We start from the raw sequence: 26,431 nt of genomic DNA, 5'->3' as shown, positions 1-26,431 counted from the left end.
AAGACCTTAGAAGAAAGGGAAGGTAAATTCTAACCACTTACTACAAAACACACCTATCTACAGGACCTCTGGATACTACTACTCAGTCCTATTATCAACATCACGCGAAAACTCTCCACCTACAGCCTCCTCTGCTCACACATTTAAGTGATCATTGTAAAGAATAAAACAAAGGGTAGACAAACATAAAACATGTTGGGTAAGCTAATAATGATTTAAAGAATGTTACATTAGAGTAAAAGCATAATAACAATCAATTATCACAAATTCACACAGGAACATTCCAATACTCACACATCATTCAACTCTAGACTCAATTATCCAAATATATGCAATTAACATCGAACCTCTTGGTGGTGCCGATGTATGATTTCCAAACTCTGCAGAGTTTGGCCTCAATGGGTTATCACCCAATCATCACACTAGGTAAGTCTCCTTCGCGCCAAAGACTTGATCGAGTCCAATGGCTAAGACCTCCTACTACTCCTCACGACATAACTCATTATACTCTATATGAGCCTTAATGGTTATTGGAGCGTCAGGATACCAACCAAAATTGTGTCCTTATGTCTTTGCATACCCTACCTCATCCACACTTAGAATTTCTCCACGAAATTCCTCCATAATTCACATACAACAGGTCCATATTCACCCAATCTCACTCAAAGCATACCAACACAATCAAGATAATCCATTTCAGATCAGTTAATGCAATGAAACACATCAAAACACTAAACACATGAAATCTGGCAACTCAGCGCTCAGCCTCAGATTCCAATGCTCAGCCTCAACATTAAAATTGTGTTCCAGACCTGTAGGGGTCCCAACATTGGGGCACCGCTCGGCTGGCGCTCAACCCCATTCTTCTCGCATTTTTCAACGCTAGGCACCATTGGGCTCGCACTCAGTGCTGATCCTCTCGCATTTTTCAAGGCTCAGCCTTGAATTCTGGGGCTCAGCCTCACACTAGAGAAAAGCACAAATTCTGGTTTTCGTTGGGAGATGTTTCACTTGATTTCATGACCAAATTGGCACATCCATGGCAGTGTTGTCTAGTTTTCAAAATGGTTTTCAAGCAATGTGAGATGATACCAATTAGAGTCATGATTCAAGTGTTCATTTTTCAATTCAACCTCAATTCACACAATGCAATCACAATTTCACTTATACCAAACATCAAACAATTCACATTGCATCACACTTTAAACAATCAATTCTGATTACACGTAATTACATTCATCATATCCTCTAATTAAATTCAATTATTAGCTTCCCTTACTTGATTAACTCGCACAATCTACTACCAAAAACCTAAAACCCCCTTTCCATTCCCGATGCTCATAAATCAACCTAAAATTATCAGAAACACGATCAGAGAACATCATTAGAGCCACTGATCGACAGGGAATTTTTACAAGATACACAAACCTCACATGTGATACAGATTACATCACATGCATGGTTTTCAAGAAAAGACCGAGAAAAGAGCAGAATTATAACTTACTCAATTCAAGATTCTGATCGGACAGACTTAGAGATCTCGCCGCAGTGATCACTTTGATGGTCTCTAACTTCAAAAAGAATGAGAGAATGGTAAGATATTTTAGAGAGAACTCAGAAAGAATTTAGAGGACAAAGTTTTAGAGAAATAATGTTTTCTAAATAATGAAATCCTTTTATAAAATTTTTATTTATATATAAGATGTTTATTATTAAAATAATAATAATAATAATAATAATAATAATAATAATAATAATAATAGAATCTCATTATTTTAAACACAGTCACTCTTTTAATGTGATTTTCTAGGTTTTCATGATATATTTAGTAAAACGGATTGTTAGTTATAGGTAATTGAAACATACAAGTTTTCCCTTTTTTTTTTTCTTTAGTAAAAACCAAGATTGAAGTTGGTTTGTTATTTTTGTTTTATAAGAAGTAATTTAGAACGTCTTTCGCATCAATTCATTTTATGATTTTAATTAATAAAATACATTAATATTTTATCCTTTTTTTAAATCTAACTCTATTTTAGCCACACAGCAACACTAAACCGAATTAAGTGGAATATGATAATTTAAGTTAAGCACGAAACCATCCACATGAATTATAAAGGACAAATTTAGTCATAATTCATATTGTTTTTTAATTAAAATTGAGCCTCTTTTTTACCCCTTGAAAAATGTATAGAGACAAATAATACCGTCTTCCAGGGATATGTGCCCTACTCAAAGCTTGCTATAAGGTTATAAACTAACAGACCTAAATAAATTTAGCTATAAAGAACACGAGCAACATTGAATCTATTATATCGTGTTCCAGACAAAATCTCTTAAAATTAAAAAATTAATTTATTTTAATTTTATTTAAGAAAATTGAATTTTTTATACCTTGTTCTAGACAAAATCTCTTAAAAGTTAAAAAATTAATTTATTTTAATTTTATTTAAGGAAAATTTGTCTTTGTAAAAAAAAATATTTGTCAAAACATAATTTTCCTTATAACAACAATAATAATATATGCCTTATTCCTAGCCCGAATTTCCAAAAAACATAACAAATGGAACAAATTGTCAATCCATTGATACTTGACGACTAAAAAACTTGAAAAGTTTAATACTGATAGCTAAATGGCCTTTTAACATCAAAACCTTATGCTCACCAAAAAGGATCAACGACAAGGATTCTAGAGTCCTATCCTATTATACTCGATCATAGATAAATTCATGAAACCAATGTTTAAAAGATAATAATAGTCATTAACTAGGTTTACATACTTGGTTAATCAGTTATAGGTTGAACCAATAGGCCCTGTTTTATTTCTTTTTTTAATTTCAGGACAATCAATATTAAAATAAATATGAATTCCATTACATAATTGGAATGAGTGAGAATAGTCAACAAATGTCAAGATAGACATAGTGAAGACACAGTGATATGGTTGAAGTCGAGTACGGTTTCTCTGCTAGGATAAAACATATTGAGCTTCTACTGAACTATTAAATCTCGTTTCACTTGCGTGGACTGAATACAATTGAATGAAATCGGCCATAAAATCCTGGATTAACCTCTAGTAGTTCCTATTACCTTTGTATAGAAAGTCCACTCCAAATTCACACATGTTTGTTCCTTAATCCCCACTTATCTATCACTGCATGGTTGTCATTCTCATTTTCAATAGATTGATTTTAATTGAAATAAGTTCATTATCGAATGGGTGGTTCATAGATAGACTCATGATAATCAATTGGCATGACAACATTTTGTGTACAAAAAGTGGTATTCAACTCCCCACTTGTTCGCACACAACTGCATATGTATATGTTGTAATTAGAAAAGATCACTATCTAAAAATTTATGCACATTAAGAGTCCTTCAATTTGACTGAGGTTATGACTTGCGTGGAATAGGTACAGTTGAATAAAAGTGGGCATAAAATCCTAGGTTAATATGTGGCAATCCCACAACCTTTGTACAAAAAGTCCACTCCAAATTCTCACATGTTTACTCGTGAATCCCCACTTATCTGTCACTGCATGGTTGGTATTTTCATTTCCAATGGGTTGAAATAATGTAAAGATTTATTTTAATTAAAACATGTTCATTGTGGAATGGGTGATGCATAGAGAGAGACATGGCAATCAATTTGCATGACAACATTCTGTGTACAAAACGTGGTATTCAACTCCCCAATTGTTCGCACACAACTGCACAATTATATGTTATAATATGAAAAGATCACTATTTAACAAGTTATGCACATTAACAATCCTTCAATTTGACTGAGGTTATAACATGCGTGGACTGGCTACAATTGAATAAAATTAGGCATAAAATCTTGGGCTAATATGTGGCAGTTCCCACAACATTTGTACAGAAAGTTCTGTCTAAATTCCCACAACTTTGTACAGAAAGTTCTCTCTAAATTTCCACATGCTTGCTTGTGAATCCCCACTTATTTGTTAATTTATGGTTTGTATTTTCATTTCCAATGGGTTGAAATAATGTAAAGATTTATTTTAATTAAAACAAGTTCATTGTGGAATGGGTGGTGCACAAAGAGACTCATGGCAATCAATTTGCATGACAACATTTTGTGTACAAAAATTGGTATTCAACTCCACACTTGATTGCACATAACTGCATAGGTATATGTTGTAATTAGAAAAGATCATTATTTAACAAGTTATGCACATTAAGAGTCCTTCAATTTGGATGAGGTTATGACCTGCGTGGATTGGGTACAATTGAATAAAGTTGGGCATAAAAGCCTGGGCTAATATGTGATAGTTCCCACAACCTTTTTACCGAAAGTTCGCTCCAAATTCCCACATGTTTGCTCGTGATTCCCCACTTATCTGTCACTGCATGATTTGTATTTTCATTTCCAATGGATTGAAATAATGTAAAGATTTATTTTAATTAAAACTAGTTCATTATGGAATGGGTGGTTCATAGAGAGACTCATGGCAATCAATTTGCATGACGATATTTTGTGTACAAAAAATGGTATTCAAGTCCCCACTTGTTCGCACACAACTGCACATGTATATGTTGTAATTGGAAAAGATCATTATTTAACAAGTTATGCACGTTAATTGTCCTTCAATTGGACTGAGGTTATGACCTGTGTGGACTGGGTATAGTTGAGTAAAATTGGCCATAAAATCCTGGGTTAACATATGGTAGTTCCCATAACCTTTGTACAGGAAGTCCACTCCCATTTCCCACATGTTTGCTCATGATACATAAAAGTGAAGCCATACTAGAATTCAAATTGTATCAGGAAAAGGAATTGAATGCAGAGGCACATTTGGTATTCAATTTATAACAACCAATCCAAACAAAGTTTCTCTAGATATAATGCAATTGCTAGATGCAATGGCAGCAGAGAACAACACGTGACAACATTGAATTTCTACATAATTGAATGCAAATTTTGAGTTATTATAGAAATGCATATGCAAATGTAGATTCTCCAACAATGGCAAAACCTAATTCAACATGTAACTAATGCAATAGAGAAAAAGAATCACACACATAACTTGAATCCATTGCTGAAAAAATGGCAACATTTAAAGCACAATTTGGACTGTAGAGTTTGGTCCGTGATAGTAGCAGCACACCAACATTTTTTCACTAAAATGCAATGTGAATTTAAGATGAAATGAAACCACTTGGCAGCAGATGACAACATCTAGTTCAACAATAATGGCAAGCAGAAAATATATTCAACTGGCTTCACACTACTAAGAATCATGCATGAATCTATTTGTGATGCAGAATGACATTAGGTAGATTATATGCATTGCAGATGAAGGATGAATTGGGTCCTAAAAGGATCAAGATGCAAAATGACTAAAATGAAAAAAAAAACTAGGATGCTAATGCAGAATTTTAGAATAGTTCAGGATGCTAAAGTAAATTTATGAATGCACTACATGAATCAAATAGACTAGCTACTACAGGAAAATTAAAACTAATGCAAGGAACCATAAAATGCAGAAACGTAAACAAAGTAAAAGTTTTGACAAAATTTATTTAGTAGAACACTTAAACCAGACACAAGAATAGTGGTTTGCTCATGAGTTCATCTACACTTGAGAAGACATCTAGGCAATTTGTGCCCACTTTAGGGTCACTAGGTTTCCAGTAGGGAACATTGATGTCTGCAAGTTACGAACCCAAACTCAACCCACTAACTAAAGATTGCAAAACTAAATTTAAAATTGGTATACAATAAAGAGAATTTAAACAGATTTAGAAAATTAAAGTTGAGAAACATAAAATGCAAGTAAACTTAAATAAGCAAACTCAGAAACTAATGAGCCAAATTTGAAACTGAAAAGCAAAATGTATTTTATTAGAAGTTAAGAAAAATTTAGACAAAGAGAAGTCTAAGAATTAATTTGGTGCAAGGAATCTAATTTAGATCATCCCCGGCCACTTTGTGCTCGTGGTTGATGTAAGTATAGCTACTTCGGACACTAGGGAAGACTCAATCTTGCTGGCCACTTTGTGCTCATTGAAATGTGAGTAACCCCTATACAATGACTCTCAATGTCTCGCTCACACCGAAACACAGGAAACCGAGAACCCTAACTTTAGTATTTCTCCCTTCGCACATTGTTAGGGCTATCCAACAAAAACCTAATTCTGCCCCTTTTAAACCCCTTACCAAGAAAAATAAAAAAAGAAAACCCAATTCCTTACATCTCGAATCAGAATCGCAAACCTTGAACCCTAATCGTGGCACCCTAGATTAGCCTTGCTCTTCTCGTTTGTTCATTATTAATCTACCATGCTCGTGCTCCAATTTGATCCTCAAATCATCTCCATCCATCACAAACCAACGTGCATCAGCCTTGATCTTTTCCTTTGGGTCAGATTTTGTGCATCACCATTCACTCATCAAGCTTGGATTGTGTTAGATTGCTCCTTCATGCATCAGCCATTTAGTAGAAAAAGATGGGTCATTATTTAACGAAACTGTGTGTTACGGAGAAGGACTAGGTCCAACTTGCACAGGGCTGCTCTCTTGCACAACATCTTTAGGCCCAATTCCACTAATTCGAGCCCAACATCTTTGATTCAGCATTGTGGTGCAAATGGTCTTTCTGCAATAAAAAAGAAATTCAAATCAAGGGTTCAAAACCTAAAAACAACACGATAAAAGGGTATCCTGACAAACTAACTTATTAAAAAGGGAAGTCTTAAAAAGAATAAAACCAAATGCAACAAAAATACTCTTAAAGGCAACTTTTTTCTCACATTTTTATGAAAACTCTATTCTTTTTAGACAAGTAACAAAAACTACTTAATTAAAGAAAACCTAGTAATTATTTAAACTGAAAAGAAAGTTTTAAAAAGCAAAAATAGTGAAAAATGGAGTGCTCACCAAGAGTTTCATAGAATTACGTCAATCTCATACCACAACCATGTCTATCCAACCAACCACAATTTTTTCAAGCATAACAATCTCATGCCAGTATTCAACTAACTAACCAACCATGATTCATGCATTTACTCATACTAAGCTCATCAATTCCAGTCCCATTATGTCATATAGAATATATACCAAGCATCATACATAAACTTTTTAAAGCAGCAAACCATCCAATCATTAGAAACATACACGTATCCAATCAACTCTGTCAATCTAGCTCAGGCTAAAGAGCTCTTGCTCGAGCGAGAGGAACCCCTCGCTTAAGCTACCAACTCTCGCCTACGCGAGATTGCACATAGAGGGCACGTCGAGGTCTCGCTCAAGCTAGCCCATCTCGCTCAGGCGAGTGGCCTTCGCTTAGGCGAGCCCTCGAAACAGAGAAGGGGTGCATTGTTGCTGCTCTCGCTCAGACGAGAGCTCCTCGCTTAAGCGAGAGATTCTCGTTTTGAGTTACCACCCAGCTCGCTTGGACGAGTTCAGCAGAACTCACCTGCTCTCATGCGTGCCAAACTCGATTCAAACAACACCATGAGCACATACAGTATATTAGCACACGTTCAACAGTACATATCAAGTAGCCATAACATAGACAGATCCAATTAGGCAAAATAACGTAAAAACAGTGAAACCCTAACTTCCCTTACCTAGACAGATGCTAGCTAAATACATAGGCAGCCTATAAAGGAGCACCACAGCTCTAGGAATAGCTTGGTAAGCTGAAATACTAACACCAGAAAAAAACAAGGTTACTATGATGAACCCTAGTTGGAACCACGAAAGTAAAGCTAGAGAAGAGAAAGTATGGGTTGAGGACCAACTTACGTGGGATGAAAATGGAGTTTAACTAGCTCGACGAAGAATGGGGGTCAAACCCTAGCAAAGGTTTACTGGAGAAAAAGAGAGTGAGTGAAGGAGCTGTTTTTACAAAGTAAACAGAATGAAAGGAACAAGTGGTTGTAAGGGGTCTTAGGATACCCTATGGGCTGGCCTTAGGCCCAACAGTTAAGGTAAGGCCCTTAAGTCAGGCCCTTAAACATTACATTCTCGAACGTTCACCCCAACAAACACAAAATGCCCACCACACATCACAAAACCTACTCACTAACGATTCTTTTCACTCTTACACATCCTCACACGCATTAGTAACTAACTTAACAAACTCAATTGGTGTTTCACTCACCTAAAGACGTTACAAAAACATAATTAAAAAGGGAGCGAGATTTCCTGGAGTTCGAAGAAGACAAAAATGGGAAGCAAAGAAATAAAAGGGAAACAAAGAAAGAAGAAAGAAGAAGAGTAAAGGAGAAAGAAGGAGCAACCGAGAATCAAAACGACATAGGTTTTATCCTTACCTAGATTCCTATTTTGCTTCACCATAGGATGAATGTTTGTTTCACTTGTTTTCATTAATGCTATTAAGACAAATGTTGCAATTGTTTTGTTTTAAATTTCATTGATATTGTGTTGTGAATATTACTTGCTTCGTTTTGATTCATTCTTTTATCCTCGCTAGCATGATTTGTAATTATAATTCATATCACCAATAGAAACATAAAAGAAAGAATAAAATTCAATTCTAGATTACTGTGAAAACTAATTGCATGATTCCAATTTTCAATTTGAAACAATATTATTGTAACATCCTAGGCCTATATTACTTAAAAAAATAAATTATAATTTAAAATAAATTCAAATAATAATAATGTTCCCAAAACACGGAAAATTCAAAATCTTCAATGGTGGTAATAAAAAAATTATTTCAAGACAACTTATTACAAGCTCGAATCCAGAAAACAACTTAAAAGAAAATTACAAATTTTCTTCAAAACCAATTCCTTAAATAAACCCAACAGTTATTCCTAGCTTTGTCCCTATGCATCGCCATCAACACTTAGATCATCGCCAAACACAAACAGAAAGGGTGAGCTAAATAAATACACATACATAAATAAAGATAAATACAACTCACCCAAATCAACTTAGCCATTTTCTCATTTATAAAACATTTATACCATGCCACCACGGTCTCATAACCTATATGAGACGAGCACACACACAACCATAGTCTTAGGGATTCCAATGCTTCCACGAACCTACCCGCTCGTGGTCTAACTCTACGAATCTCCTCGCTCGTAGTCCAACTCTACGAACCTCCCCGCTCGTAGTCCAATACGAGTGAACACCTCATATTATGAACCTTTCCACTCATAACAGCCTCAAGTGTGAGCATGGAACATACGAACATCCTCACTCATATCCTACACAAGAGTACATCCAATAGAAACCTCCATGTTTATATCTATCACACGTTTCCAACTACATTACGAACCTCCCCGTGCAAGCATATCCCAGACTATTAACACTCCATTTTTCAGTATTTTTCCTTTCTAAAACTTTCTTCTTAGTTTAAATAAATTTTAGTTTATCTTTAATTAACTAGTTTTTTTAATTGCTTAGGAAAAATTAGTTTTCAAAAATGTAGTCTTAATAGAGTTTTTATTGCATTTAGTTTTATTCCTTTAGAATTCCCCTTTGTAGAATAAATTAGTTTTGTTTGCCAGGAAGTCCTTTATTTTTGCTAATTTACATATGAGCCCTTTAAGCTTATGACCAAGGCTTCCCATCCAAAACGCGCATTTCATTAAAAGCGTGGTAGATCCCTTGCTACTGAAACCATGATGAAAGAACAAGCTTGATGCTATATCACAAGAGTCTAATGCATGAGAAAAATTGATCAAAGGAGTCATTCATCTCGAAGGAAACCTGATTTTGAAATCTGATAAGGTTGATGCATGGATGGATAAAGGCTGATGCATGAGATCTGGAGGCGTGATCAGGGGCTGATTCGTGATGAACGAGTGGAAGGATCAAAGCGAGATCAAGGGTGTTACGAATTGGGTGCAAAGTTAACGATTTTGGTTCGAGAGCAAGGATTTTTTTCTTTTGGTGCTTCAACCACTATATTGTTTCTGTTGAACTTTAGTTGTTTTGTCTTGGAGTCGTGATGTGTGATTAGTTTGAGATATCTGATATTCAAATAAGTTTTCATAAATCATTACTTTTTCTTCTTTGGCTGTTACCATGTATCATTCACTTCGTCGTTAACTTTTGTCCTTAATTTTGTGTTTATTGTGTCTTTAAAATTTACAACCATCTCAATTCACGATAATTCTTAATCCATTACTTTTAGTCAATTCACGATATTTCGAGAAAAAAAATCTAATCAACGATAATTCTTAATCCATTACTTCAATTCACGATATTCTGGGAAAAAAGAAAACACTAATCAATATATGATACTTGTGTTAAGGAGAAGAAAAGAAGGAAAGCTAAATAGCTTTGAAATGGCAAATACGGGGTTTTAAAACCCCAAACACTTACAAGGGTTTCAAAATTCCATGCGGTAAAATGGTTTTAAACCTTAGGCAGTAATGGGGTTTCAAAACTTCTAGGCAGTAATGGGGTTTGAAATCCCAGGCAATATCGGGGGTTTTAAAAACCATTGATAAGTTGCGCTAGTTGTAGAGAGGAAACTCATTAGTGGGGTAAAAACCCCATAAAAGCCAAAAATAACCCCAACTGAAAATAATTATTTTTGTAGTGGATGTTATACTGATATTTTTATTAAAATTCACATTTTCATTAAATATATTTTGTTTAAGGTTAGAGTTGGTTTAAAATTAGAACAATTTTTTTTTAAAAATTTAAGAGGTTAAAAACCACATAAAATTTTTGATCTCATAAAATTTTAAATCAATGGTGTTATTCCCTACTTTTAAAATTTTAATTTTAATTTTAAACATACTCTAAGTCTAAATTAAAAGTATTTAATAAAAAGTATGAATTTTAATAAGAATATCACTATAACAATTGAGAGAGACAAAATTGCTTAATTTTTAAAAAATTGAGACCAAATTAAACAAAATAATAAATATTAGGACCAAATTCAATATAAAAATGTGATCCTGACATGATATTGATTTGACACATGGACATTTTTAAAAATTAAAAAATTAAAAAAAGATAAAAAAAACCATGAAATGCTAGTGTCTATTCACAATCCGTTAATTATTTTAACAATTTTAGCGTAAAAGACCATTAAACAAAATTAACGAATATTATAATCAAATTTAAAAAAACATTAACACCAAATTAAAAAAAAAAAACTTAAGGAATATTAAAACCAAATTAGTATTTAAGTATATATTATAACTATCTCAAAAAAGTGATATTGATTTCAATTATTAATTTAAATTTATTTAGTAAATTTCAAAGTGTTAATACTTTTCATTTTTATATTTTTTCTTTATGAAAAAAACAATATTCTGAACCCGTTACGCGGATTCCAATTGCTATGGGAAAAAAAAAAGTTTGGGATTCCATTTTCAACAACTCAAATTTCTATGAATCTGTATATCAATATATTTGCTTGACAATTATCAGCAAAGTACTTGTTTGGTTTATGTTTTTTCAATAGTTTCAATTGGCAATCTAAGAAAAAAAATAATAGAAAAGCTATCTACCACTTTTTTTTTGTGTCATTTCTGGTTTTCTAATAAAAGTGTAGCGGGTCACGTGAGAGGATATATACATCTGTATAGGAATAGGAGGTGAGTATTCATCTTCTTCCTCTTTCCACAGTTGGCTATGGAAGATAACAACAGCCAGGCTTCATCTCCTGCTTCAACAACCGAAGGAAAACCAATACGATGCAAAGGTCTCTCATCTTCCCTCCATTTCTCAATCTTTACTTCTCAGAAATTGTTCAATTCAGATTTGATTAACATCACAGCGTTTTCTGAATTTCTTTTCGTTGCGAAATTGCAGCCGCGGTTTCTAGAAAAGCCGGTGAGCCATTGGTGATCGAAGAGATAACCGTGGCGCCACCAATGCCCGGTGAGGTGCGAATTCGTGTTATTTGTTCCTCTCTCTGCCACAGTGACGTCACTTTTCGGGAACTCCAGGTTCTTTATTATTATTAATTGCTAATATTAATGTTATTAATTGGTAATTTTATTAGTAATAATACATACACACTTGTTTATTTTTTAGTATAAAAAATTATTTTTATTTATTTTGTAAGAAATTTAATAATTAAAAAAATAATTATTTAAAAATAATTTTGATTAAAGGATTAAATTTAAAGAAAATAACATCAAATTCATAAAATAATTATTTTAATTTAAAAATGTTTATTTCAAGAGTAACATTGAAAAATATAAATGTAAAATTCCTTTTATACATAGATGAGAAGATGCAAATAAAAAAAAAAAGTAACATAGAATTAGAGACGGAATTCCACCATTTAAAAGAAAATAAAATATATACAATTTGAGTTACTTTTAATTTGAATTATTTATTATGATTTAAATTATTAAATTATGATTTTTTGTTTTAGTAAAGTATTTTAATTATTATTAAATAATATTTGATAATTTGAATGTTCGTAATATTATTATATGATTTTTTTGTTTATTTTACTTTTTTTTTTCTTTTGAAGGTTCCTCCTGCCATTTTTCCAAGGATTCTGGGTCATGAGGCAACTGGGTGAGTTTCTACAGTTTTGTCAATTTTGTAATGGTTTTATTTACTGAAAATTTATCTTTTTTTCTTCAAAAACATGTTACTAAATAAAATAAGTAATTACTTCTGCAGAAAATCTGAACTAAATGAGCACATTAAAAGATTTTGAATAGAGTAGTTGTTAGTAGATGTGGACGAACTGCATTTTGATATACGCACTTGGGTCCCCATTGTTTAGGCTACGATTCTAACTTAAGAAGTCGTTTAAACATAATATACGTATAAAACTGACATGCAAGATAAGTATTGTTTCTACGATATGATTTTATTTTAACGTTTAAAGTAAAAATTTATCTTTATAATATAATCATGTAATTATTTTATAAGTTTTTAATTAATTAAATTAATGATTTTAATTAAATAAATTAAAATAATTATTAAATTACATATTATTTTTCCAATATATTTAATAGTTAAAATTTAATTTGTAATTATTAATAATTTAAATTACAATATTATTTCAAATTTTTATCTTGAAATAATATAATATAAAAAAATTATTTTTTTAAATTATTTTTTATTTTAATTTTTAATTAAAAAAAGTGAGTCAACATGGTAAATTCAGGTCAGAACATTTTGCGAATTATGAAAACATAAACAATAAATAAAAACAATGAAATGAATGAGGAATATCTAAAAGATATGAATAAATTATGTGAATATTTAATAAGTTAAAAACCACTTAAGAAAGAGAATAAAGATTTGTGTCACTAAATAAAGTAATATTGATTACCGGAAAGAATAATGAAATTAAGTTTCTTAAGTTACTTAAAATTATGAGTGTTTTAGTTACTTAAAACATGAGTCTGAGTATGAAAATGAGTATAAAGATGGGACAAGGACGAAGAGAGATGAAAATTACCTATACTCATACATAATTTAAAATATCATGTACTACTCGTACATATGTTAAATTAGTATAAAAATTTCTGTTAAAATCGAGACAAATTTAATGAATATTTATCTCTCATCCCTACTGTGCAGATGACACAATAGAATGAATAGATTTAGTTAAGAAAGTATATTGAAAAGAAAGAAACTAATAGGACATACGAGAAATTGTGGATGCTTAGAAAACAGAGTCATTCATTGAAAGATTGAAGGGTTGGCAGATGATGAAGTGTTTCAAGAGATTTTGATAAGTTTTGATATGATGACAGGGTTGTGGAAAGTGTAGGGAAGGATGTAAGTGAACTTAAAAAAGGTGATGTGGTTATTCCAGTTATCCTACCAGAATGTGGGGAGTGCATAGATTGCAAATCAAGCAAGAGCAACCGTTGTACTAATTTCCCTTTCAAGGTGTCTCCCTGGATGCCTCGACATGGTAGCTCTAGGTTCACCGACAAGAATGGAGAGATCATATACCATTTTTTGTTTATTTCAAGCTTCAGTGAGTACACTGTGGTGGACATTGCCAATATTATCAAGATTGATCCACACATTCCCCCTGACAGGGCATGCCTTCTTGGATGTGGTGTTTCAACAGGCAAGCTTCTTTAACAATTAGTTTTCACAAACAAAATCTAACAAATATTTTAAACACATGTTTTATCAGCAGTTGAAATTTATTGGATTAAGACTGTAATTTTTTTATTATACTAAACAAAATATCTCAATATTTGTTGTACTAAACCAATTGTTAGTTTTTAAGCTGAAACTAACAAAGTTATCTTATGTTACCAAATCACACCGTTGTTTTAATCAATGTTATAAAATTGTGCTTCCATATGTAGGGGTAGGTGCTGCTTGGAGAACTGCTGGTGTGGAACCAGGGTCTACAGTAGCCATTTTTGGGCTGGGATCTATTGGATTAGCAGTATGAATTCTTTCAACAATGTTTTCTTTTGTTTGTAACTTCTGTTTCTGTGCTAAAATGCTTGTTGCAATTCGTTTGCTTCATAGGTTGCAGAGGGAGCAAGACTTTGTGGAGCAACTAGGATTATAGGTGTTGATGTCTATCCAGAAAAATTTGAAATTGGTAATGCACTGTTTGTTTAGTAACATCATAGTAACCATTATATTGTTATTCAAGCATGAATTCTGAATTTTATGGTTTGTTTTTCTCTTTCAATCAGGAAAAAAATTTGGTGTCACAGACTTTGTCCATGCAAGAGAATGTGAGGACAAACCTGTGAGCCAGGTCTAACCTCTTGGAGACATCAATCTTTTTTGTTGAAATTCCTTTCTCTTTGCATGTGATGAAATGAAAAGATTAAAACAACTTTCATTGATGTAAGTTCAATGTCTTCACTATTTGAATGCCATTGTATTGAAATGTGGGTGCTAAGCAGGTTATCATAGAGATGACTGGTGGGGGAGCAGATTATTGCTTCGAATGTGTTGGCATGGCATCAGTGGTGCATGAAGCGTATGCTTCTTGTAGAAAGGTACATGCTACACTGTCAAAATTTCCCAACACTCATGAGCTCCACAAATCTATACTTGATGAAAGCATGAGTTGCAAGCTGATGATTTTGTGTTCAGGGTTGGGGAAAAACAATTGTTTTAGGAGTGGACAAACCAGGAGCCAGGATAAATATCAGTTCCCATGAGGTCCTTCATGACGGCAAGTGCCTCATGGGATCCTTGTTTGGAGGTCTCAAACCCAAGTCTCATGTCCCTATTCTCCTTAAACGTTACGTGGACAAGGTAAATTATGCAATTACTTTTATTTCACTTTTCAACAACGCTGTCTGTCCCATCAAGATTAAGATATACGTATTAGACTTGTAGAAATAATTATGTAAAATTTGTAATGAAAAAATTATTAAATATCAAACTTTTGCGACATCTCTAGTCTATTAACTTTTGCCCCATGTTTTTATAGGAATTGCAGTTGGATGAATTTGTCACTCATGAGGTGGAGTTTAAGGACATCAACAAGGCTTTTGATTTATTGAGTACAGGAAAGTGTCTTCGATGTGTGATTTGGATGGATAAGTGAGTACATTGTTAAGTATTCCTAGTCCTTGATGATGATATGCAACATGAAACATTTATTCCTAGCTCTTTTGTATTTGATAAAACATATTCAATAAAACAGAGCTTCTATTTTACTGCACTGCAAATGCACTTGAAGCACCAGTGAAGTAACTAATAGGGGAGGTAATGGTGATCCTTGTTGCTCCAAAGTGTCTTAGTCTGTACACTCCAGAAACAGCACCATCTGGTATTTCCCATTCGATTGTAGCTAACCCATGCAAGGAACTATTATCTACTTTCCACTTGAAAAACAAGCTTAAATCATCATCATCATACGTAGCAATCCATCTTTTCCCTTGCAGCCTCTCCACTGCAGCAAATGTGCCTTCTGTGAGAAGATCATATCTTGGATTAGCACTCCAGAATGTAGCACTTGGTGTATCTCCCTTCCTAAAATACCCTCTTTCTGGAAATGCTATGTCTTCTTTTATGTCACCAAATTCGATTCCTTCTGGAGGTGAGTCTCCAAACGGACCATCTAATAGACTTATTTGTACAGATGAGAGATCTGGTGGAGAGGGACCTTTTATAGTGATGTTCTGTCCTTCAGCCATTGCTTCTGCTAGTTTCTTAAATTCTTGGATGTATGCTGACAATGTGTGAGGACCATACAGTGTTGAAGCAGCCTGAAATTATATAATTAATTAGCAATAATTTAGATATAGTTTGTCTCAAAGATAAAGCCCAAAACCTGTGGTAGTACGTGGTGTTTGTTTGCTTGTGCCTGATTATGGTATAATTTCAGGTTAATAAAGAACAAGTACTTTGACTAAGTAGATATTATACAAGTGTTCCCAATAGTCCACATTCTTAGAAGTGAAAGTGAAAGGCAGTTTAAATACTCTTTTATCTCCTTCCACCCTCCGAATCTTTTAGAAACAAAACCATGATGAAGTTCAAGGTTCCAAAGCGGACAATACCTCTGACGAACAAACTTGGATGGAAACAATAGGCTTAACTAATTTAGGTTGTTACCACTCATGAAATTTAAGATAGATATTCCTTCACATCAATTGCTTCTATCAAAGATAAATATCTAGTAAGTTTTGGTAACTTGATGAATTGGCAATCCAACTCTATTCATCATACCTCGTAGCGTTGGTGCTGATATTCTTCAAAAGTAGCAATGTACTGTGAGTAAGCATTTGTAAGTCCAGCTATAACCACATGTGTTTTGTCATTAAATTCTCCATTGCTGCTAGATATTAATGTCTCTTTCACTGCCTCCCTTAGCCTTCTGCCAGCCATTGTTGTAAACTCTGTAATACTCAAGAGTTAGAGCGTGTGTTTGTGTTTCATTATGTGCTTAACAATTATGTAGATCATCTTGAAGCCTGTATTCATATAAAAGAGCAAAGCTTGTTTGGATACATTTTTCCTAACTACTTACGAGGAAAAAGTAACAAGAAAAACTGAAATAAACTAAGTCGTTACATAAGGTCAACTTTTGGAAGAGTTGTATTAGTTTTAGCCAATTAAAACCCAAATTTTGGTTCCTATTGAATCTCAGATTTAACAATTAAAGATTACAAACCTCCTGGTACAGAAAGAATGATCAACTTTCCCAATCTTAAGATTTGAATTGGAAGAATTGCTGGCTGTACCAACATCCAAAACATTCTTGATCAGTACTTTACTATGCAGATTGTTGTTACCCTTATTCACAAAAATGGCTGACAAGTAGTCTTACCGCCCAAGCATAAGGATCAAACATTTCGCCAGTGCTCAGCAAAACTGGCTTTGGGTTTTGGCAGTCTACTTGATATTGACTTGGTTCTTTCAGGAAATCCCTTAAATTCTTCCAAAACGGATTAATCTGAATGAACAAACGGTTCTTATTTAATAGCACATTGGCAAAAAAAAAATCAAGAATAAACGGGGAGGTTTCTAAGTGCTGGCTAAATCTACTTAAAAAGTGAGTCATAAATTATACAATTAAGATATAAAGTTATCTGTATTCACATTCACTTAAAAGTGTCATGTAACTTTAAAAACTTTACATTACCTTTTTGGGTTTTAATCTTAACTATATATGGTAATATCAAATGGTTACTATTTGATTTTCATTCTTACATTTTGAAAAAGAATAATTCATTTGATATGTCACATAAGTATTTTAATACCCATTTGAATTCACAACAAAATTATTTAGCATTAAGTTGTTCACTTTGCTCCTTTAGATCTTCAACAAGATTCAAAATATTTTTATAATAATTTTGTTGCTTCGTAACATTGAATTAAATAGAACTAATTGTCATGCTATAATTTTGCAATACCTCAAAAATGTTCTTTGGTTGCAAATTTTTAAGAACCTTATTCTCTTTCAATTTTTTATTAAGCTTATTATGCTATATCTTTATAGATTCCTTGTCACAACTAATTTTAAAGACCTTCGATTATGGTAACTCTGATCTCATTTGTTTCAGTTATGTTTTTGTAGTTATTTTTTAAGAAACTAAAGAATAGACTCTAACGATGGCGAATTTTTTCATTGTTGGACTTTACCTTTGGTATATGTTATAGGGACACGGACACCTTTCATACTTCCCTCGATTATAAGAAACCATTGGTATCAGTGGCTTGCAAAAGCATTCACAGATTTTGTCACTGTTATCATGTAAAAAACCTTGTTCTCTTCTAGAAAGGATATTTAATTCAGGAAGACAAACTAAGATTTTTTCCACCACAACGTCATACATGTTACCACCTTTAAAATTCGATTAGTGAAGTATTTAATAGATTAACTTTCCTTCATTATAATTGCTTCAAACTCTCTTCACAAATTTGAAACTAACATCATTTTTATTCTGTCACTTCCTTCAAACCTCATTAACCTATCTCAAGCTTTCTTAGTAGTTTTCAGAGTAACAATCTTAAGGAATATTAAGGAAAATATAATCATGTAAAGTTATTTGTATAATGGTAAGTGCTCTTCTTTCCTCATTTTGACTTTTGAGTTTTGCTAAAATTATCTTTTCAAGCAATGGAGTGAGTACTAACATCTTCCCCTACATACTACAGCCTTTAAGCTCTCAAGTAAGTCCGCAAGCAATCATAGATGAAAGTTCTCACTAGAAACCTAGTAACTAATGATATTCGATTCAAACATATCCTAGATTTTTTTTAATATGTATATACATATATAAAAAAGACACTTACCTTTAAATCTCCTTGTTGAAACCCAAAAGCACCTGGCCCATCTGTAGTGCCTGCTGCAAAACCAGGGCCAAGTGCTGCAGGGCAAGTTTTAACCACCTTATTACTGTCCAATTCAACTTCAATGTCTGTGAAGTTCAGGTACACATGGAGGTACTCAATCTTCCCTGTCACTTCCTCTGAAGCTGACTCAAACAATTCCATAGCACTTTTGAATTGTCTTTCACCTATGATCTTGGTACTTAATATTTCATCTGGGTACCTACTCCATGCAAACTTGTAAGCAGAACATTTTCTACAAGGATAGGACCAATCACACAGTAGATGTCACAAATTTTGAAAATTATTGGACACTATTTATTTGTAATACAACATATAAGAACTTCTCATGTTAAGTCTACATTACAGTCTTCAAGTCCTAGTAAAATGTTGTATAATATAGCAAGAAATATTTGAAGTATTCATGTAGAGTGTAACATTAATTTGGTAAATTCATGGAAAGACATAATTTTCTATTTAAAAGTTTGGTTTTCATGAAAAACAAACATTTATAGATCTCATATTTGATTAGAGAGATTCATTACCCAGGTCCCCTGCCTACACAAAGTTTGTCATTGCCATTGCACGAAGAATGGTTGAAATCACAAGGCTTTCCAGTGTCAATGCAAAATGCTCCTAAAACATTTGGTGAGACATCTCCAACATTTGATTGGCAAAATGCTCCAACAAATAAGGATCCATCATTCTTCCTCACCTTGGATGCTTCGTTTGCTTGTTTGCTGCAGCCTTTTCCTCCTGTGGCCTTAATTGATTGTGCCATCTTCATTAGTTGCCCAACATCTGCATCATGCATTAGTAACAATTCAAGCAACAACTCGAGAAATTTATATGAATCACTGCATTAGTAACACTTGCTGAATTAATGCTGTAAAGGATAGTTTTAAAATATACGTTGTTCATAACTATTATTTTTCTATTTAAAACTACCTTTTAAGAAAAAAAAAAAAAACTATTTTTTCAGATTGTAGTGCCTTAACCCCTGTATTTTACAAACTACGTTGGTTTTAAACTTTTTTCCATAGTTTTAGTACCTTACTTTTAAATTATTAGAAATTTTATTCTTGTATTTTATATAATCAACAATTTTAGTTTATATATATATATATATATATATATATATATATATATATATATATATATATATATAATTAATGATTGTCACTTATTTTGACAATTTTTAATGGTTTTATATGTTGAGTTAGTATAGTTAATTCAGATACTTTGTAAGATCAACCTATATAAGGCATGTACAATTTTACACATAAAATAAAAATATAATATACATAATTTCTAATTTCTTTTTCTTGTTTTCCCTCTTGTTGGATGTAACGGCTTATTATATTATCTATTTATAAATGCATAACCATATGTGTTTATATGCATCAGGATTCATTCTACGTCTTTTTTTTTTTTTTTCTATTATAACATGGTACTCACAGTGTCAATTTTCTCTTTTCAAAAACTTTGTTAGATTCAACATAGTTTATAGGTTTTTGTTTCATCCTTTATTTCTACCACAAATCAGTTTGGTGTCCTTGCCAAATTGCAACCATCATCGTTGTCAAAGTCACTACCACAATATCCGCTACGACAACAGTCATGTACACCGGTGTTGGTGCAGCCGTTGACGACACCAAGATCTTGCTAGCCTTGGCACGCGACAGTTGTCCTACAATAATGGCAACAATTGGAGCTTTAACAGACCTCCACACTCCATTTCAATACTCACTATCGCCATCTGACTCGTCTCAACGCTCTATTTCTATATTTGAAACTTTTATTATGATCAAGTATCATCGGAATATGTCACTATTTTTTTAGATTTATTCCATATCCTGGTAAATATTTTTTCTCTATATAAGTACCTATAGCCTCTTATGTTGTTTCAAGACAATCTACTATCTTTAACAAATTTATCAAATGGTATAATGATTATTAGAACTCTGACAAACTTCCACACTCCATTTCAATACTCACCATTGTCATCTGACTCGTCTCAACGCCCTCTTTCTATATGTGCAACTTTTGTTATGATCGAGCCAATTGAAGTACTTGCACTATGTGAGTACAGGTGTTTCATATATTTTGTTAATGAGTTTATAGGAAAAATTTGGGGTTTTTTTTTCATTAGTAGGAAGAATGATGCTTTCATAGTGTTTAACGGGTGGAAGAAATAGGTAGTGAAAGAAAGAGATCAATGTATCAGTTTCTAAGAATTGATGGAAAAGGATAGTTTACATATGCTAAATTTGAAGACTTTTGTTGTGAAAAGGTATCATACATGGGGTTATATCTACATATACTCCTCAACATAATGGGTTTGTTGAAAGGAGGAATATATCAATGCTTAACATGCTGAAAATCATGTTAAAAGGGAAGTTAGTTCCATCAAAATTCTTAAGTAAAGCTATAATGGAAATAGCTCATATTTTGAACAAATGTCCTACCAAGAAGCTCAAAACATGACACTTGAACAAAAGTGGTTTGGGAAGAAGCCTAGTGGTGATCATTTTAGGATATTTGGTTCACTTTGTTATGAGCATGTACCAGATAAAAAAAGGAAGAAATGGAATAACAAAGTTGAACCAATGCTACTAGTTGGTTATCATTCAACTAGTGGGTATAGGGTGTAAAATCCTGATATTAAAGGAGTAGTAGTGAGTAGAGATGTCAATTGTGTTGAGAATGAAATTTGGTAGTGGAAAGCTACCAAAGAAAATTCTATAATTTTAAATAACTTGCCACTAATTGATGAATCGAAGGATGATCTATAAAATGAACTTGGTGTTGAAGAAACAAATCCTACAGTGCGTAGTTCTCAAAGAGAACTAGAATCGAAAATGTTAGACATGGTGATTATTGAACTTGTCTGATAATGCAATAAATGAAGAATGAGATTTGGTTCACTTAGACTCACTACAGAAGCTAAGACAATAGATTTTAGTGAAGCAGTGAAGAGTGAAGTGTGAAGAAAGAGTATGAAAAAAGAGTTATAAGTCATAGAGAAAAATCATACTTTGGGAATTGAAGGGTTTACCTCCAAAGATACAAGACCAAGTTAGTGACAAAAGATTTTTACACAAAAACAAGTGTTGATTATCATGATGTGTTTATCAGTAGCCAGATTGGAAGAGGAGTAAAGTCCTACTAGTTGGATATGAAATATGCTTTTCTCGATAGATCTTTGGAGGAGGAGGTATATGTAGAGCAACCACCTTATCTTATATTCTAAAAGGAAAACAGGAGAGGTATACAAAATGAAGCGAAAAGTGTAAGATACCTGGTACTGTGGAGTTGGTGTTTGAAGATGTGTTTTGAGAAGCAAACCAATCTTCAAAAAGTCTAGCTGCAACACCCTTGTTATCTCCACTAATAAGTTTGTTTCTATTGCTCATGGAGGTTCCATGTGTTGCAAACCAAGTAAATGCTCCTATACTTTCACCACTTTCTCCATCCACAAACCTCAAAACACTCATTTCTGTGTCAACATTTGAGGGATATCTTGCTCTCTCATCTGCAGGGTTCTGCAAATATGCACTTGGACTCCTGTTTATGCCTGCATCCTTCACTTCTCCTGTATGAAACAACAAAACCAACATGCTACAATTTCAACAAAAACCTATCTTCTGTGTTTCACTATAGTGTGTGAGGGACAAACACTATGATAGGGTCAAAAACATTTAAATAATATTATTTTTATTTTTTTATTAATAATATTTTTTATTTCATAAAAACATATTCTGTATTTTAATTTTTTAACTAATAAATTATAATTTAAATACTAAAAAATACTATCAAAAACTTTTTCAAATATTATTATAATTTTTTTTTCTTATGTATTAATCAAAATATTAAAAACAATTCAAAAAAAAAATTGTCATACTTTTTAAAATAATATTGAGATATATATAAAATTACAGAAAAAAGAGTAGCAAATTTTAAAGAGTAAACAAGTTAAAAATATTATTTTTAATGCATTAATTAAATTATTAAAAAAATATATGATTACATAAATATTTAAGAAAAAATGAAAAAAAATTTAAAAAGTAATTAATCAAATTAATAAAAAATGAAAGAAATCATGTTTTTGAAACATGATTTTAAACGAATAATGTAGAACCTGACTTTTAGTTTGTAAAAATCGTCTTATAGACACTGGATTTCCATTTGCTGTTTCTTTTAATAGAAATCGTATTTTTTTTCACTAAAAATTTATATATTACATGAAATTCTTTTTAAAATTTGTTAAAAAAAATTGTAAGAATTTTTCGGTCATTTCTCTTGAGAATCTTAGTTAACAAATATTTATTCGTGAATAATTATTTTCTATGAAATTATAAAATTTGTAAGTATATTTTACAAAATTTATTGTAAAAAATATTTTATATAAAATATTTTGCAAAAACATTGCTAGCAATTTCTTGTAATTTTTTTTCATAACAAAATTTTGTAAGTATTTTTAAAAAAAATTAAAATAAAATTTACAGAAAATATGAATATTTCAATAGTCTTCTAAATTTTTACCTTCCCCATTCTTTTGCTTTACATTTTTTATGTTTCTTTTTTGGTTAAAATACCTTTTTGGTCTCAATTTTCGTAAGTTTTATCAAATAAGTCCTAATTTTTGTGTTGTGTTCAAATAGGTCTCAATTTTCATCAATTTTGTTCAATTTGGTCTTTTTTTGTAACACCGTTTAAATCATTAACAGCCATGAACAATCACTGTCACATGTCACTTCGTGATTTTTTGAATTTTTTATCTTTTTGAATTTTTTTTTATTTTTTTTTGTTTTGAATTCTTTTTTTGAAGTTTTTTAAAATGTTCATGTGTCAACCCAAACGCGTGCCACATGTCAAAGTCAATGTTCTATATTTAATTCAGTCCCTATATTTGTTAGTTTTGTTCAATTTATTGACATGTGGACATTTAAAAAAATTTTAAAAATTTAAAAAAATTTAAAAACAATCAAAAAAAAATAAAAAAAAAACCACGAAGTGACATGTGGCAGACACTGTTCATGGTTGTTAATGATTTAAACGGTGTTAGCAAAGAAGACCCAATTGAACCAAATTGACGAAAATTGGAACCTATTTGTACAGAAAACCAAAATTATGCCTTATTTGATAAAACTTGACAAAAATTGGGACCAAAAAGGTATTTTAACCTTTTTTTATATTTTTTAATAATTTAATTGATTCATTAAAAATAAATAAAAATTATAAACTTCTATTAGTATTTTAAAATATATGATAATATTTTATTAATTAAATTTTAATTTATTAATTAAAAAATAAAATACAGATTATGTTTGTGTGAAATAAAAAATCAAATTTTAATATAAAATAAAAAAATTGAAAAGGATGAAATTTGTAGTTCATACGAATTTACTAAAAACAAAAATAAAAATAAAAAAGTAAAAGTCGTATGTATGTTAATATGTAAGTCGTTATTTGTTATTTTGGTAACACCATTTATTTAAAGTCGTGTTTCATTTTAAAGTCATGTTTTTACCCAATTTTTATAAATTTTAAAAATTTGTTCATGTTGTGAATTAAAATTTACGGCCATTTTCGTCAATTAACCTAGGAATTGATGTATTTTGATAGAATTAGATTCTGTTTACTTGGATGCCAAAAAGAATGAAAAATAATGTGTAAAAGAAATGTTTAAGGTTCCAGATATAATTACATCAAGTAACTAATCACTTATTTGTCACCGCATATTTTTTATAAAAATATAAAATTTATGGAAATGGTGGTTAAAATTATCGAAGTGCAATAAGAAGCTGCCATGATTAATGTGTTACCTATATTCATATATACAGAACCAGGCTTGAGATTGTTGTGAGCTTGAATAATGCTTTCTTCAATTGCATCTGCAATCACATCAAATGACTGTTTCACAAAACCAAGAGAAGTCACAGAGTAAACCAAATATTGCAGGTAACCACCAGGGCCACCATGTGTGTGAGTCCCACTTATTGCTACATTTTCTTCACTGTACAAATTTCCAAACCTTCAAAAAATTAACAATGAAAATGAGTTATTTATTTCCTTAAAAAAAATATAAAGAAAAATCTGTTTCTATTTCAGTGCCCTTTATTAAGGGGTTGAAATGATGTACCTGTAACTTGTACTTCATTTAAAGAACTTATGAATAATTTTATGTATTTATTGATTGATTCATCTTGTGTTCATTTGAAACAGAATTTGTGATATGTGATACAAGTCCCGTAGGAGTACTTTAAAATAAATGTGACGTTATAATGAAAACACACATCAATTTCTTAAAAAGCATTTTAAGATAGATTTAGTTTTATAAATACTGTTAATTAAGGATGAAATAAGACAAGTAATTTGGAACATGAGTTGCATAAGGCTTTAAAAGTTTTCTAGGCTCACTTTTTTTTTTATAATTTAGTTAACCTTATTTTTAAACTTGAGTTACTTTTAAATTAAATTTAAAATATGAGCTAAAATAAAAGAATAAGGTTCTTTTATCAGAAAAGATTTTTTGTAACTAAAATCTGTAAAAGAAATTGTTCTATTCGAAACAAGTACGTCAAATAAAAAGAATAATAATTAAATCTACTTTTACATTTCTAAAATAATATAGAAATGTTCCTAAATAAATTATAATGTATTTTATCCTCGTATTATATAGAAATGTTCCTAAATTACTTGTTTTACCTTCAATTTACTATGGACTTCACTTATTTTCTGTAATAAAAGGTTTAATATCAAGGGTATGTCTTGGAGTAAATTTTGTATTATTTTATTTTTAATTGAAAGTAACTTAATCTCTTTCATTGTTGGTTCTTGACAAATTCAGTATTTGTTTTTTTATATATAGTGGGGTAATGGCGTAACTTCATTTGGTTATACAATCATACCTAAATAGTGTATATTTGTGGCCAAAATTTTGTGCTCTCAGCCTTCAAATTGGTAGACCTAATCGAATTAATGAGCAGTTAAGTGTTACTTACTATGATGATGCAACTAATGAAGTAATGTAGCCGAACTTGGTGTATAAAGTGAGTCCAAATTAGGTAATACCTTGAATTAAGTCTCTCGAGCACCTTGATAGTTAGAAGCTGAGAGGCCATGCCAGCATCAAGATTAACAAAAACAAACCTAGGGCCATCAGGACTCTCACCCACAATGAAAGTTCTTGCCCTTAGCCTGAAATGAATACCAGCTGTGTTCTGCTCCAAGTTGGCATAACCCATCATGTTCACATCAGCAGCAGGACCAGTCATGTCATAGCTTCCAACTCCAATCAAGTACTCCCCATGGCATGACCAACCACACACCAACAAACCCAATACAACAATTACATGGTTTTCCATCATTTTACTACTACCAACTAGTTCGATCGGGTTCATGTTAGTTTTCTTATATGCATGATTAGTAGGTAAGAATTTCTTGGATTTAGAGTGCTCTAGCTATATATTTTTGTTCCTTTTGCTTATGCTAAGTTTTTATGTTGGCACTAAGTGGTCCTACTTAGATAACGACAAATAGGGAAGTGAGATTCAAGGCATTCTTTGTCTCTTGCCATGGGACTTGTATGAACTAAGCCGGATGAGCATGTGTACAAGAAGCTATTGAAGTGGGAAATAAATGTATATAATTTTGACATTTTTCATACTTCATGGAAGTACAACCCTTATCTTAGTTATTCATTTACTATTTTATTATTAA

At 31.8% G+C, this 26,431-nt stretch overlaps 2 protein-coding genes across 2 annotated transcripts; one reads left to right on the top strand and one right to left on the bottom strand.

Annotated features, from left to right (window-relative positions):
* The first annotated feature begins 11,475 nt into the window (after positions 1-11,475).
* LOC114187869 (alcohol dehydrogenase-like 7) lies at positions 11,476-15,597 on the top strand. The gene is made up of 10 exons (XM_028076251.2): positions 11,476-11,663; positions 11,774-11,910; positions 12,447-12,493; positions 13,690-14,015; positions 14,263-14,345; positions 14,432-14,507; positions 14,605-14,669; positions 14,821-14,916; positions 15,014-15,178; positions 15,357-15,597. The coding sequence occupies exons 1-10, from the start codon at positions 11,594-11,596 to the stop codon at positions 15,471-15,473; spliced, it is 1,182 nt and encodes a 393-aa protein (XP_027932052.1). The 5' UTR covers positions 11,476-11,593; the 3' UTR covers positions 15,474-15,597.
* LOC114187870 (neutral ceramidase 2-like) lies at positions 15,391-26,341 on the bottom strand. The gene is made up of 9 exons (XM_028076252.2): positions 25,784-26,341; positions 24,535-24,743; positions 22,008-22,301; positions 19,252-19,507; positions 18,671-18,929; positions 17,202-17,327; positions 17,046-17,109; positions 16,601-16,770; positions 15,391-16,137 (listed from the first exon to the last, which is right to left on the bottom strand). Exons 1-9 carry the CDS (start codon positions 26,110-26,112, stop codon positions 15,583-15,585), a joined length of 2,262 nt encoding a protein of 753 aa, XP_027932053.1. The 5' UTR covers positions 26,113-26,341; the 3' UTR covers positions 15,391-15,582.
* Between the last annotated feature and the right edge of the window lie 90 nt (positions 26,342-26,431).

Source organism: Vigna unguiculata, chromosome 6, assembly GCF_037176805.1.
Source record: "Vigna unguiculata cultivar grain cowpea cultivar isolate G323 ecotype 2 chromosome 6, ASM3717680v1, whole genome shotgun sequence".
Taxonomy (NCBI): Eukaryota; Viridiplantae; Streptophyta; class Magnoliopsida; order Fabales; family Fabaceae; genus Vigna; species Vigna unguiculata.
This window is presented reverse-complemented; position numbering and strand designations above follow the sequence as displayed.

What these genes read in the sequence shown, in the direction of transcription:
- LOC114187869 (XM_028076251.2), top strand. Translation starts at nt 11,594, where the DNA reads ATGGAAGATAACAACAGCCAGGCTTCATCTCCTGCTTCAACAACCGAA. An exon ending in AAAACCAATACGATGCAAAG is followed by an intron (nt 11,664 to 11,773) that starts GTCTCTCATCTT and finishes GCGAAATTGCAG; the next exon opens with CCGCGGTTTCTAGAAAAGCC. An exon ending in AGGACAAACCTGTGAGCCAG is followed by an intron (nt 14,670 to 14,820) that starts GTCTAACCTCTT and finishes GGTGCTAAGCAG; the next exon opens with GTTATCATAGAGATGACTGG.
- LOC114187870 (XM_028076252.2), bottom strand. Translation starts at nt 26,112, where the DNA reads ATGAACCCGATCGAACTAGTTGGTAGTAGTAAAATGATGGAAAACCAT. An exon ending in TGTGTAGGCAGGGGACCTGG is followed by an intron (nt 18,930 to 19,251) that starts GTAATGAATCTC and finishes TGCATGGAGTAG; the next exon opens with GTACCCAGATGAAATATTAA. An exon ending in TTCAACAAGGAGATTTAAAG is followed by an intron (nt 17,328 to 18,670) that starts GTAAGTGTCTTT and finishes TTGTTCATTCAG; the next exon opens with ATTAATCCGTTTTGGAAGAA.